Raw genomic sequence first — 15,166 nt, 5'->3', positions numbered from 1 at the left:
CCAAAATATTTAGGATGATGCCAAGATGTCACAATTTTTATTTCAATACTAATTAGGAAGAGCCCTTTCAAGATTGCATCAAATGGCAACATTTGAATATTGGCTATAGGTTAGATAACAGTATTGTCTTAATTAAAAATTTTCTCATTTTGATGACTGTACTGTGATTACGTGCTAGAATGTTCTTGTTCTCGGGAAACAGAGACTGAAATATTATTGAAGTGTTTAGAGGTAAAGGGGTATGCATGACGGCTGCCACTTACTGTCAAATGGTTCAGAGGACAAAATAAAGAGATAGATAGATGATAGATAGATAGACAGATAGACAGATAGCCAGATAGATAGATAGAGATAGATGTAAAGCAAAGTTAAATGTTAACAATGGCTGAATCTGTATGAAGGGTATATAGGAGTTATTTACACTGCTCTTTTAACTTTTATGTAAGTTTGAAATTATTTAAAAATAAAATGAGAAAAAAGCCCTTTTGAATAATAGCTTGTAGTAGATGTGGTATATATATACAATGGAATACTATTCTGCCATAAGATGAAATAGTGTCATTTGCGACAACATGGATGGATCTTGAGATTATTATGCTAAGCAAACTATGTCAGACAGAAAAAGTCGAGAACCATATCATTTCACTGATATGTGGTATATAAAACTGAAAACAAAGGAACAAGACAAATGAAGAAACAAAAACTCATAGACACAGACAATAATTTAGTGGTTACCAGAAGGTAAGGAGGAGAGGGGTAGTAGATGAGGGTCAAAGAGGTCAAATATATGGTGAAGGAAGGAGAACTGACTCTGGATGGTGAACACACAATGTGATATGTAGATGATGTATTAAAGAATTATACACCTGAAACCTATGTAACTTTACTAACAATTGTCACCCCAATAAACTTTAATTTAAAAAAAAGAAAGAATACTAGCTCGTAGTAACAGAAAACTATACTTAAGTCATTAACTTAATATTATAATACAAAAATAAAAAATAATAAAAATAAGCGTACCTCAAATGGAGCTCATTCATTAATCGAAAATAAATATCTCAGATAACCTTTCTTAATACATGCAATAATAAATAAGTACATTCATTGAGTGCTTGAAAATGTTATAGATACAGGAATTTAAAGGTTTATCAGGTTCTAACAGCTTCAGTAATTTTTTTAAAGTGTATAGTTTTTAATGTTTTAACATGTCACTCACGAAACCATCACCACAACCAAGACAATCAACATATCCACCCCCAAATTTTTTCTTGTGCCCCCTTTTTATTTAGATAAATAGACTTTATTTTTTAGAGCAGTTTAGGTTTATAGAAAATTTGAACAGAAAGTATAGAGTTCCCACATACTCCCTGTCCACCCCCAACAGTTTCTCCTATTACTGACATCTTGCGTTGGAGTAATACATTTGTAACAATTGATGAACCAATATCAATATATTAACTTAAGTCAGCTTCAGTGATTTTTAAGAGTCTTTGGCTGATATGGTATTTTGTAAATGTAGACAAACAAAATAGCCATAAAACAAAAAATACATTGAATACTTAACCCATTGTAGAAATTAGTTTGATCTGTGGATCCACAGGGAGAGGCCGCAACCTCAATGGATAACTCTTTTTAACAGAGTAATCTTGAAGCAGAAGAACTAAGCCAACCTGCAAACTTTTATACCACTCAGGACACAGGGCATTCCACATAATCACTGACACCGTGCCTGAACTGTCAGCAACTTCCAAAAAGGTCTAAAAAAAAAAAAAAAGTAAAAATACATGCATATTTGTTACTTTTATCTACAGGATGTTAAAATTTTAAGAATGAGGAAGTAAAACTACAGTGGAATGACTAAATAATTTCTGATATTGTATGACAGAATCTATAACTATGAAAAGTTATGAATGAAGAATTTTTAGTGATATGAGAAAATACTGAAGAAAATGTTAAGTGATACAAAATTTTATGTACTATATTATTGCCAGTTTATAAGATAACTTAATACATGACATACATAGTCATATGAAATATGACATGCATACATATACAGATGGATGTGATATATACAATGTGATATAGATATATACACATATATGATAAATGTTGTAGATATATGATATATACACAAAAAAAGAGAATAAAACCACTATAATGTTAACAGTGGCTCTCTCTGATTGATATGATTTGGGGTGATACTATTTATGAGCCTTGTTTATATAGCTTTCCACATTTTCCAAATTCCCTAAAAGAGTACATAACATTTATAATAAAAACTTAATAAAAAACCCAAAATAATTATTGATAACACGTGAAAATACAGTAAAACGTAAAGTAAAAAAAAGACAGAAATCAAGAAATTTCTCATCAGCATTATATGGCACATAGAGTCAAGACAACAGAAAGGTGTCAGATAGATTTGACAATTAGAAGGTCTCTAGTGAGTGACCAGTTGAAGAAAAACACCAAACTAATTATGCTGAGGAGTAAATGGGAGGCAAGAAAGTGAAAACATCTAGTGTAGACTACTTCTTCAAGGAGCTTGCCTGAAGAGAAGAGAGGAAAAGGAGTCCTGAAGTCAAAGGATATTTATTTTCCTCTATTAAAATGGAAGACTAGAATACGTTTATATGCTGGTTTACAAAGCACAGTAGAGAAGAACACGTTGAAGATATATAGAAAGGTGTGAAGGAGACCAGCTGGATCAGGTAGTTAAAAGTTACCAATACAGAAAGAATTAAATTGAACATATAAATGCTATTTAAACATAAATTATCCTCATATGGAGTCATGTCTGTAAGTTATAATCTATTACTGTTAAATTAACATATAATAATATAACATTTTATCATTACTTATACCTGGTATGGCTCAATCATGTTTTTATCAGGTTTTCCATAATATCGCAATCTTGATTTATGCAAGATTCTCACAAGCAATGCAGGAAAATTCCTTCTGTTATTCCAGGTCATTTCAAGGTGAGAAAGGGAAATTATTTTGGTATCTAGAATACAAAATAGAAAAAAATATATATTCCTTAGTATGTCCTGGTAATATCAAAATTCTATTTTAATGGTTAAAAATAGTAGCCAGATCATACCCGAAGTAACACCTTTTCACCAGCTAAGCCAGTTTTGTTTCTTCTCGCATACCAAACTTAGTAATACACACTATGCCTAATAATAATAGGTAATATATATGACTTACTATGTGCCTGGAACATAGATAAATACCTATATTAACTAACACATTGTTCCATCTAGAATGCCCTCCACCCTGTTAAACTGTGTAATTACTTTCTAGAAGACTTGCATCTAAACTCACCTCCCTTTTTGTGGAAAACACTCAATGCCATGGATTATTTTCCTACTACTAAGCCTTCACGTATCTAACTTATAGAATTGCTTTATGATACATTTCTGTATTTCCCTCACCTTAGTCTCATATATGTAAGTTGTATCTTTCCCAAGAATGCCAGACATGGTCCTGTATCAGGGTCTTTGCCCTTGCTACCCTCTCTGTCTGGAATGTCTTCCTCTGAGATACCCAAGTGACTTCCTTCCTCCTCTCCAAGTTTTGCTCAAAGGTCACCTTCCCAGTGATGTTATCCTTAACATTCCTATTGAAAACTGATTCCTTTACTTTTCTCACATCCCATTTTATTTTTCTATATAGCACTTATATGCCATATAATTTACTTTGAAATGTTTTAATCTCCAAGCCTGCTAGCAAGTACAAGAACTGCTTAAAAGCTATTCACCATCTTTAAAAGATTAACTTGTATTTCTGATTTTATTCTTCCTTGGGTTAAGAAGCGTTCCACCTGAAATTCTCTCCACATTTTGCTCTCACATAGACCACAGTCCCAACTTTTAACACCTGAATTTTTGTTTGTTCCAATATTTGTTTCGCTAAGGCATCTTCCACTTCCATTTTTATTTACATAATGTATCACCTATTCAACATTATGGCACAAAAACCATACTTGTAATTTCTTTTTAATAAGAGTTTAAATGGTATTTTATCATCCTACCTGTACCATTAAAAAAACCCATTATTTTTAGTATTAGGATATCTGGTGTAATTCTCCTTCCAGATTCTTCCAGTGCATTACTAGCCCAGGATCACAGGTCCTAATATCTGATCTGATATAATTAAGTGATTTTCTTTTTAAAATGGTCAAATCGTGGATCAGCTCTGAATTATCTGGAGGGTATGTGGAACACTCTTGACCAATGAAGGCACATACACCTCCCTTACTGGCTGGAAAAAATTCAAGAGATACATGGTTTTGCAACACCAGAGTTCTAAGAGCCACTATTTCTGTTATAATTGGGTCTAGAGAGTTAGTTTGATCAGACATGTGGCTGGTTAACATTTTCCCAGTTTAGGTTTTTAACTCACAAACTTTATAGAACATACATATCTCTCAAATCCAAAAAGAAATTATAGACTATACATAGACAATGAAGAATGTTTAAATTCATAGAAATAAGTGTATTCATTATCAAAAGAATGAAAATAAATAAACTAGATATTCAATATAAAAAGATAATAAGCAATAGAACAGTGATTCTCAAACTTTTTGGTCTAAGAACCCCTTTATATTCTTAAAAATTATTGAAGACCTCAAAAGCTTTTGCTTACATGAGTAATATCTATCAATATTTACCATATTGTAAAGTAAAACTAAGAAATAAAAATTTTTCATTAATCCCCTTAAAATAACAATAACCTATTATGTATAACATAAACATGTATTTTCAAAAAAATGACTGTTTTTCCAAAAGAAAAAAATGTATTGAGAAGAATGGCATTGTTATACATTTTGGCAAATCTCTTTAGTCTCTAGCTTACTAGAAGACGGCTGGATACTCATATTTTCTTGGTCATTCTGTTGGTTTCAATGTCATATGTCAAGTAGCCTCTGGAAAACTCCACTATATACTTTTGAGAGAATGAGAGTGAAAAAAGTTAAATAAAGCCTTAGTATTGTTATTATGAAAATAGTATTGATGTGAATCCCCTGAAAAGGTCTTCGTGATCCTTGAACTACATACTGGAAAAAAAAAGTTGCAAAAGAATAAACCTAAGGAATGCGAAAAGGAATAAAGGTAAGAGCTGAAAAAAATTAGAAAGCAGTAGAACCAGTAAATCCAATTCCCTGGAAAACGGAATTAAAAGGTAGACCTTTGACAAGTGTAATCGTGAAGAAAGAAAACAAAAATATAATGTTTAAAATGTGATCAACTATAAACATAGAAAAACTTGAAAATATCAATGTATTTCGTTGGATTATATATTTTATAATCCTCTAGGAAAATACTAATTATTAATATTGCTTTAAGAAGCAGAAGAGAACTGGAATAGACCAATAACCATGGTCGAAAATGAAAAAGTTCACAAATAATGACATCCAAAAATGCCCCAGGTTCACATAGTTTTATAAGAAAATTCTAACAACTTTTAAAGAATAGCTCTTTCCCTTAACTATAAGTTGTCCTAATACACAGTAAAATACAGAAATTGTACCAATTCATTTTACAAACTTAGATAAATCATAAAAAAACATGACAGAAATAGTACATAAAACTATAAACCCAAATCATTTGTGACGGCACAACTTTTAAATAAAGTACTTATAATTTTTATATACCAGTATGCCACATTTCATCATGACCAAGCAGATTCCTAAACATCCTGTCTTAATCAGGAGGGGGATGTTATAAATTCTGAATAATTCTAGAGATTGACACAAAAATGCAAGTTTAAATAATTTTGTTAAAAAGTTAAGAGTAACCACTAAGAGAATACAAATATAATGTATAACTTCTAAAGCTCTAGAGAAAAAATATTTAAATCCTGCAAAAGCTTTAAAAAACCATGACATATAGTAAATATAAAGTAGGATTGCAAGATCAGGTACAAACATCATAAACACATTAAATTTAATTGTATTAAATTCACTTCCTAAAAGAAAAATAAATAACTGGTTTGTGTCAAAAAGCAAAATTTTGGTTTCTTAAAAGAGACAAAACTAACATAAAATAGAAATAAAGGGATGAAAAAAGATACATACACTAGGTCAGTGATTCTCAGAGTGTGGCCTTTGCTCCAGCTGCATCATTACCACCAGTAACTTGTTAGCGATGTAAATTCTAGGGCCCTATCACAGACCTACTGAATCAGAAACTGGTGGTGGGGCCCAGAAATCTGCATTTTAAATAATTTTTGAGGTGATATGGATGCCCACTCACGTTTAAGAACCATTGCTCTAAACGCTAACTAAAAACCAGCAAAAAACGGTAAAGACTACCATCAGACAAGATATAATTCAAGGCAAAAAGAGACAGAGAAATTCCATATTGATAATGAGTAAAATCCACCAATAAGATACTAATATCTTATAAAATGTTATACATTTATAGCAACAGCTAAATCAAAAACATTTAGACATATAAGGAGAAATGAACAAAACCAGCATCATAAAGAGACGCCAATATTTCTCTCAGAGAAATGGGCAAATAAAATAGATTAAAAATAAGGATATGAAATATTTTCATTAAAATTTAAAAACTTGATATAATAAGGAACTTCATATCTAATAAGTAAGCTCTTTCTAAATGTCTGGGGGTTAAATAGGAACTCAAATTTAAAATTATAAAATATGACTAACGAGTAACAATAAAATCTCTACACTTGAAAACCTGGGGGGATGCAGCCAAAGCAGTACCCATGGGAAATTTCAGAATTTTAAAAGCTTTTAGAAGAGATAAACAAGTAAATAAATGAACCACACATTCCACTCAAGAAGGTAGCACAAAAATATAATGAACAAAGGAAGTAAAGGAATCAAAGATGATAGAAATGAAGTAGAAAATTTCTCGCCACTATAGACTTCTCAATTAGTAAAGCCAAGGGTCCTTTTTTTAATACCAATAAAATAGACAAACTTCTGGCAAGGCTAATCATGAAAGAAGGTGAACACAAAAAAAATCAAGAATGTAAAAGGGGATATAACTAATAAGACAGATTAAAGACTAGACTGCTGTATACAACATTGGAATCTAAGTGAAATGAGATTTCCTAGTGAAATATAAATTCTCAAAAACAGCACAACTGGACTCAAATAGCATAATCGGATTCATTACGTTTTCTACAAGAAATTAATAAGGAGTCATTCTTCCAACCCCCAATCCTGGCCCAAGGCCCCAGATTCAAATACTTTCGGGGGTTAATTCTACCAAACCTTCAATGAACACATGATTTCTGTAGACAGAGAAGAATGAGCAAGCTTCCCAATTCATTCTACTAGGCTAATAGTCATTAATCTGATATCAAAATTGGACTGAAATACTTCCCCCCCAAAAATAACAAAATTTAATAACCAAATTAACTTGAATATACAGATATAAAAATAACAACCATGACCAAGTAGAGATACAAAAGTGGTTCAACATTAGAAAATCCATTAATGTAACTTATTTCATTCATTTTTTTAATTCAATAAACACTTACTGAATGCCTACTGTGTGCCTGACATTGTTCTAGGTATAGGGAAAGTGGCTCACAACAGTAAAAAACCAGTCTTTGCCCTCATGGATCTTATAAACTAGTGGGAAGAGGAAGAAAACAAACAAAATAATTTCAGAGTATTATCAATTCTGTGAAGGGTATGTGCACTGTGATGTAATAATAATAAGTGGGTAGGGAATACATATTTAAATAGTTCTTTTGTAATTTTTTTTATATATTTGAGTTGAATCCTGAGGATGGGGAGGAACTTTCCAGAAAGAGGAAATAGCTGGAGCAAAGTACCTGAGGCAGGGAAGAACTTGGAGGTTTGAGGATCAAAAAGAAGTCTGGTATTGCTGAGGCAAAATGGAGCAGAGAGGTTAGAGATGAGGTTAGAGAGGTGAGTAAGGGGATTATATAGGGCAGGGGTCTGCAAACCATGGCCCATGAGCCAAATCTGGCTTGCTATCTCTTTTGTAAATAAAGTTCTATCTTAACACAGCTAAATCCATTCATTTAAATATTGTCTTTGGCTGCTTTTGCAATACAATGGCAGAGTTGAATAGGTGTGACAGAGACACATGTAGCTGTCAAAGACAAAAAGATTTACTATCTGGCTCTTACAGACATAGGGCCCTGTGGACCCCAGTAGGAGGTCTGGATTGTCCTCTAGGTGCAGTGGGGAGCCACTGGAGAGATTCAAATGGGCGAGTGGCATAATGTGACTTCCATTTTAAAAAGTCATCTTTGAAATCACAATATTGGTTACCTTCAGAGTCGGATACTGACCAGGAGAATGCATGAGGGAGCGTTTTGGGGTGCATGAAATATTCTATGTCTTGATCTAGCGGGATGGTTAGATAGATGATAGATAGATAAATATATACATATATATACATATGAAAAATGTATCAAGCTGTATTTTTAAGACTTTGTTACTTTGCTGTATACACATTATACCTTAAAAGTTTTAAAAGCACAAAAATGTACTATAAACAAAGATAAGAGAAAAGGGACAGAGTATACGAAAATAATTTACAATATATGGCATACAAAAACTTAAAACCCATTAGTAAAGAAATCCTATAAATTAGTTAGGAAATGTAACAAGCTATAATTTAAATATAGTACAATATGAGAAAATGGATAGATAGATAGATAGATAGATAGATAGATAGATAGATAGATAGATAGATAGCCTATCTATATCTATACATATATTCATTGGAATGTAAATTAGTACAACCTTTTCAGAAAATGATTTGTCAATATCCGTCACATTAAAAAAGTCAGATACTTTAAACTAGCAATTACACTTCTAGGAATCCATCCATTCAACAGAAATGCTTAAACATAGTGTATATGTGTATACCCTAATGAGCTTCAGCCCTGAATCTAAAACAGAAAAAACAATAACTGCCTAAAATTACAAATTACCTATTCACAAGGGAATGATTATATAAATCATTGTACATCCGTACCATGGAAGAGTGTATGAACAGATGTATATTAAAGATGCTTAAGACAAGTGGAAATAGCAAATCACACAACACCATATAATTCTTTTTTTGTTTTTTTCAAAGATACACACCAAATGGATGACAGTTTGGAGTTTTGAGAAGACAACTGAAGGCATAAGAGGAGGGAAAGGAGTCTTTCACTCCACCCCAACATTTTATTAAAAATTTCAAACACTGAGCAATCCTGAGTGAATACCAGTATACCCACTTCTAGATTTTGTCATCAAAATTTTACTATACTTGGGTCTTACATTTTTAATACAACATACTTTTTTAAACTTTTGGATTTTTAGCACATGGACATTGCCTTTTGTAATAAAAGTATGGTTTCAATAATGAATAGATATTACTTTCACAACCAGAAAAGTAAAATATATTTTTACAAATTAGTATTCCCCTTTTAATTCTTCTTCTAGAGCACCAAATTTTCATTTATATATTCAATTCTAAAAATAAAAATAATCAACAGAATAGTGATGCACTGTTGCCTTATTCCACGCTTGAAATTAAAAAATATTATTCCATTATTTCATCCCTGAAATTACTATCTTGCTTTTAAAGCTTAAGTTATTTAAATCATCCTTGGTTACACGTTTCTAGAACATCTTTTTTCCTTTATAACTGGATATTAGTTTAATTGCACGTTTTTGACGCAGTTATCTTTTCACTCTCAAGTTTGTTGCTCTTACACATCGTAGTAAGATTATCTATGGTCTAGTATTATGACTGCAATATTAAACAAAACAAAACAAAACCCTGAAAAGCAGTCAACGTAGAAAATTATCATCTTTCCCCTTCCAGTACTTTCGCTTTATTTTTTGCATTTTATGTCTTCCCCATTCCATACACGTGCATGCTTATAGTGCTATCATTCCCCTTACTTCCATCTCTTACGGATAAAATATATTTGAGAGCAGTTGCTGATGATGAGCTGGCATTTTCTGGTTAACTTCCTACTTCTGATACAAAAGAACTGAACTTCTCTGGTCAGTATTGCATGTTAAAAATGAGAATTCCAAGTCTTCCCCAAAAAATCACCCGTTCTAAAAGCCATATTTACGTAACAGCTACACTCAAAGACATACAAATGGCGTTTCATTAATGTAAATTATTAAGGAATAAATCACAGAACATCCTTTTTTGGAAGGTTAAAATATGCAAAACCACAAATATTTACAACTTTTACACCAAATTCAAACCTATACACTTTCCAACTAACACAGAAAGTACTATTTCCACAATTGGAATGGGAATGCCATTAAGATTAATTTCACTTAAGTCAAACATGTAATGAACACATGAGGAATAATAACCGCGACACCAGTGTGTTTGCCAGATTAAATTTAAGATGTATTCTGAGACTTCCTGAGCTGCTACTTACACAATCAAAGCAAGACACAAGCCGTGCAAATTTTATTAAGGGACCATCTCTCCGTCACTCGTGAAAAAATTTTGTCTACTATCACTCCCAATGAACAATACCAAAGCACCTTCGTTTCCTTTCCCAATAACGCAAGCTCTCGAAAACTATTTTTTAATCTCTCAGTCGTTCCCTCCAATTACTTACTGTTAAAATTGTGTTCCTCAGGTTGCTTGTTGGTTAACCAGATATCTCCATACGGATCTTCATTATTCCACAGGGCTAGGTAATGACTTTTCCCGCCCCTTAAAGGCCTCTCCGGTATCTCCTCATGCGCACTATTTCTGAAGGGAGTTTCTAAAGAAATAGTTTCCAAGGTCTCCCCACAGTGGACGTTATCCATGCATAGGATCCCCTGGCCTAGCCTTCTCTCGTTGTAAAGACAAGAGACTCTGAAAATTTTCATTTCTATGCCAACTTTAAGGATATTTTTATATACGAGAAAGTTCAGACTGGGGTCCAGGTAACACTTCTCCTGGTACACCCCGTCCGAGATCGTCACATCATAGCAGTAAAGGGGAGGTTTGGGTATCGTGTCTCGTGGCTCATCCTCTAACAGGTACCTTTGGACTGCCAGCACAGCGACAGGCACCACCTCCGAGGGGGTGACCCACTGGAGAGGAGAGTCCATTATTTGCTCAAGAACCTTTTGGATCCAGGACCTCGGCCCTTGGGCATTGGCCCTTCGGATCACTCCTCCAGGGACCGCTGCCCGATTTCTCTCAGGGTTCCGCCGGTCCGGCCCAGCATGTGAGGGGCCGGCCTGAGGCTGGTCTAACTCACCAGACATTATGGGGAAATTGCGTACCCTCTTCCCACCCAAAAGCTAGTTTGTCCAGTCCGAAGCTGAGGGACTAAGAAACCGCGCGCTTGAGCGACGAACGCTACTCTGCCCCGGCTGACTGGAAAGGCGCCGCTCCTATCACAACTGCAAAGACCTTCCGCGCGCGCTCATCAACTCTCACGCCCCGCCCCCGGGTTGGCGCTCTTCTGAGGCGCGGTTACTAAGCATCACACACGTGGTTACGTAGCAGGTCCTCGGACCTGGTGCCCGCTGGATTGCTAGGGGAGGAGGAGGGGGGAAAAGCCTTGGTTGTCATGGTTCCCAAAGCATAAGGAGGGGGAGGGGAAGGAGCGCTCTTGGCTCTTCTAGAAAGGAGTGTGTCGAGAGGCTGTGGAAAAGAGAAAGTGGCTAGAAAGTGGCAAGTAATCATAGCTCAGGGTTTGGGTGGCTTTGGCCTTGAACCAGCAACGAAAGTAAATTAGAGTTGGTTAATATACATGAATGTGATAACATGGGTCCCCTGTAGTGTGAAGGAAACAAGATAATATATGCACAGCCTTCAGGACAGTCCCTAGCACAAAAAGTCCTCCATAAATGTTAGTTGTGATTGCTATTAGCATTAGCATAATTGAGTGCAGGATGGGTGAATTGGTGATTAAGTGCTAAGGAAAACAGAAAATTAGAGAACTCGCGTGGTGAAGAGCTGTCTTTAGATTCCTTAAAATGTACTTAGGTTTTATACAATACCTGGCTAAACATAAATAGGATATAGAATTTCAGAAACTGCATTTCTAAACTACAAGGAGTGTGTATGGAATGAATGCAAAGTAAAAAGGCTGATAAAAATAGAATTGAAAATAAAACATTTGTTATGTGTACCCAGATGTGCCAGTGTATACAGAATATAATAATTGCTGTAAGAATCCATTTCAAAATGGTTATAGATTTGTTTAGATTGTATTAATCTCCCTTTGCTCTCCATTTCATCATTATTTAATCACTAATTCTGAAGTTTCTACTATGAGGCAAGCACTCTTGTAGGCCGTTAACAGTAGTCGGGCTCCTTTAATCAAGCTTCTTTTCATTGCCATTATTAATATTTAGCTAATTTACTCATTCTACACATATTTCTTGAATATCTGCTCTGGGCCAGGTACAGTCTTGCTATGGAGACAAAAAACATAATAAGGGGAAAGGGAGCGGAGAAGGCAGGAATTAATATTTTATATAGCGTGTAATTAGGGAAAGGATCTATATTGAGATTGAACAGAAACCTACAGGAATTGAGGGAGTGAGTATGTGGTTAACTTCTGAAAGGGCATTTGTGTCAGAGGGAACAGTTAGAGTAAGTTTTATGAGACAGCAGAATGCTTGATATTTTGAAGGAAATGCAGAAGTTCAAAAAGTGCTAGCTATTGTTACTATTATTCTAAAAGGCAGATAAAGACATAACATAAAATCGTAGAATGCTAGAACTATAGGGAGCCATTAGGTACCCACTAATTCAGTGTTCTTCAAATTATGAATTGTGAGGCATTAACAGAGTCATGAAGTCATTTTACTGGGTCACTACCAACAAAAATCTGAAAAAGAATCAAGCAGAACATGTCAAAGTGCATTGCACATGCAAGGATGAGGAAGGCTTCATAAAATTTTTGTTTCAGATTTGTTGGTATGTATATGTGTATACTGGGTGGTGATGTAAAATGTCTTTATTTTTTAATTAAAGTTTATTGGGGTGACAATTGTTAGTAAAGTTACATAGATTTCAGGTGTACAATTCTGTAATACATCATCTATACTGAAGCCTAGAAAAGGGGACTAACATGACCAAGATCACCCAGTAATAAGTGACAGAGCGTCAGAACTACTAGTCAGGTCTCCTGATTATCAAGCCAATGTTTTTTTCATGACATAATGTTGGACAAATCCTGGATTAGCCCCTAAATACATAATTTTTAATTTGAATAACCTTGTTTTGGTTATTTTTATTTTGGTTATTTTTACTTGAACAACCTTGTTTGATATTCTCACTTATTTAACTATCCTTTCATTTATTTGTCTTGGGTTTGCAAATCAGCGTCATTCCCTGGCCTTGGACGTTGGACATTGGAGGTACACTTGTAGGTTCATCGAAATCATAAGATTATGACAGTGTGGGTAGAGATCTGGGGAAAGAGGAAAAAAGTGGCATGATTAGTTGGTGCTAAAAGGATATGGAGAGTTCAGATGCTATCTCAAAAAGTATTTCGGTAAGCTCTCCAGCATCACCAAGGTAACAAAACAGGGCCTGAGGGTGGGTGCCTGGCAACCAGAACACTACGACCTCCCGCTCAGTGCTGCCCTTTTCCAACATCTTTCCTTTTTAAGGCTGCTCTTGATGATTTCATTAACTAAATTGCCTCAATATACAAGGATGGATCCACATAGTTTATAATACCACCCCCCACCACCTCGTTGGAATCAAGGATGTTACTATGTCACCTTTCTATCAAATGTCAAATATGTTTTATTTGTTGGATGTGCATAAACAAAAGTCTCTTAACACAGGCTCACCATAACAGTAGTTCTGGACTCCTCAGTGTGTCAAACGAATGCTCATATTTGCCCCAATGCTTTTGGTTATCCTGAGCACATATTAGATGCATAATGAATGATTCATTCATGCTATTTCCCCCCTTCTCTTCTGTCCATTCAAATTCTGCTATTTTTCATAAAGGTCTCAGTGTGTTAGCTTTTCTTTTGAGTCTCTCTCTCTCTCTCTCTCTCTCTCTCTCTCTCTCTATATATATATATATATATATATATATATATATATGTATATATATATATATATATATATATATATATATATATATATATATATATATTTGTAAGAGATTGGATTTTAGATTTGAACATTTTCAATTTATTAGATCTCTGTTTCCCTGATTATTAGAAAAAGGGTGACTTCCAGAAAATTTCCAGGATTCCACAGATTAATTTCTTTCCACTCATCTTAATGTGTCATCCTAATATGATGTATTTAGCATGCTTCAATGTTTATATTCCTCCTCTCAAGAATTTCTGTTTGTTGAAATATATGGCTAAAATTTGATGACATTTTGGGAATCTGAAAACCAGTATGTATACTGGGTTGCTTTACCTGAAATAAAGCTGAGCCAGAAAGTTGGTCCCCAATAAGCTATTTATCTAAAGATGACAGTGTTAGAGAAAGAGAAATACTATATAATCTCAATTATATGTGGAATCTAAATAACAAAACAAACAAACAAAACAGAAACAAACTCATAGATACAGAGAACAAACTGATGGTTGCAAGAGGGGTTGGGGGTTGGGGAGCTGGGTGAAAAAGGTGAAGGGTTAAGAAATACAAATTTGTGGGGGCGGGGGCTTCTGGTCAAGATGGTGCAGTAGGTAAACACTGTGTTTACCTTCTCTCACAACCACATCAAAATTACAATTAAACTACAAAACAACCATCATTGATAATTGCCTGAAATCTTGCTAAACCAAAGCCCTACAACTAAGGATATGCAGAAGAAGCCACCTTGAGAGTGATCGGATGGACAGAGATGAGATGGGGAACAGGGTGGTTCCACACTCGACTGTGACCATTAAAAATTGGGAGGGATATCTCGTTGTGGTGGATCCCCTGGAGGAGCAAGGAGTCCCAGCCCGTCTGCAGCCCAGGGTTCCAGTGCTGGGGAGAGAAGTCCCCATAATTTCTGGTTGTGAAAACTGGCAGAGATTATGCCTGAGTGAGATGGAGGTGGCTGCAGTCCCACGTGCTCCTCTTAAAGGGGCCAAGCCAAGCTTACTCACCAATGGAATTACTAGCTCTGAGCTCCAGCATTAGAGCAGCAATAGGAGAGGCAGCAGGGATATATGGTGGGGAATTGAGTTATCTGGCCTCAGGACAGG

The 15,166-nt window shown here is 34.7% G+C and overlaps 1 protein-coding gene across 1 annotated transcript in view; it reads right to left on the bottom strand.

The window, feature by feature from the left end:
* Positions 1–11,388, bottom strand: part of RADX (RPA1 related single stranded DNA binding protein, X-linked) — a 60,921-nt gene extending 49,533 nt beyond the window's left edge. The window contains exons 1-3 of the mRNA XM_019713863.2: positions 10,606–11,388; positions 2,865–3,007; positions 1,565–1,757 (exon numbers count right to left, since the gene is read on the bottom strand). Coding sequence (XP_019569422.1) covers positions 1,565–1,757; positions 2,865–3,007; positions 10,606–11,248 — 979 coding nt within the window. The 5' untranslated portion in view covers positions 11,249–11,388. The remainder of the gene's footprint in view (positions 1–1,564; positions 1,758–2,864; positions 3,008–10,605) is intronic.
* Between the last annotated feature and the right edge of the window lie 3,778 nt (positions 11,389–15,166).

Source organism: Rhinolophus sinicus, chromosome X (assembly GCF_036562045.2).
Source record: "Rhinolophus sinicus isolate RSC01 chromosome X, ASM3656204v1, whole genome shotgun sequence".
Classification (NCBI taxonomy): Eukaryota; Metazoa; Chordata; class Mammalia; order Chiroptera; family Rhinolophidae; genus Rhinolophus; species Rhinolophus sinicus.
This window is presented reverse-complemented; position numbering and strand designations above follow the sequence as displayed.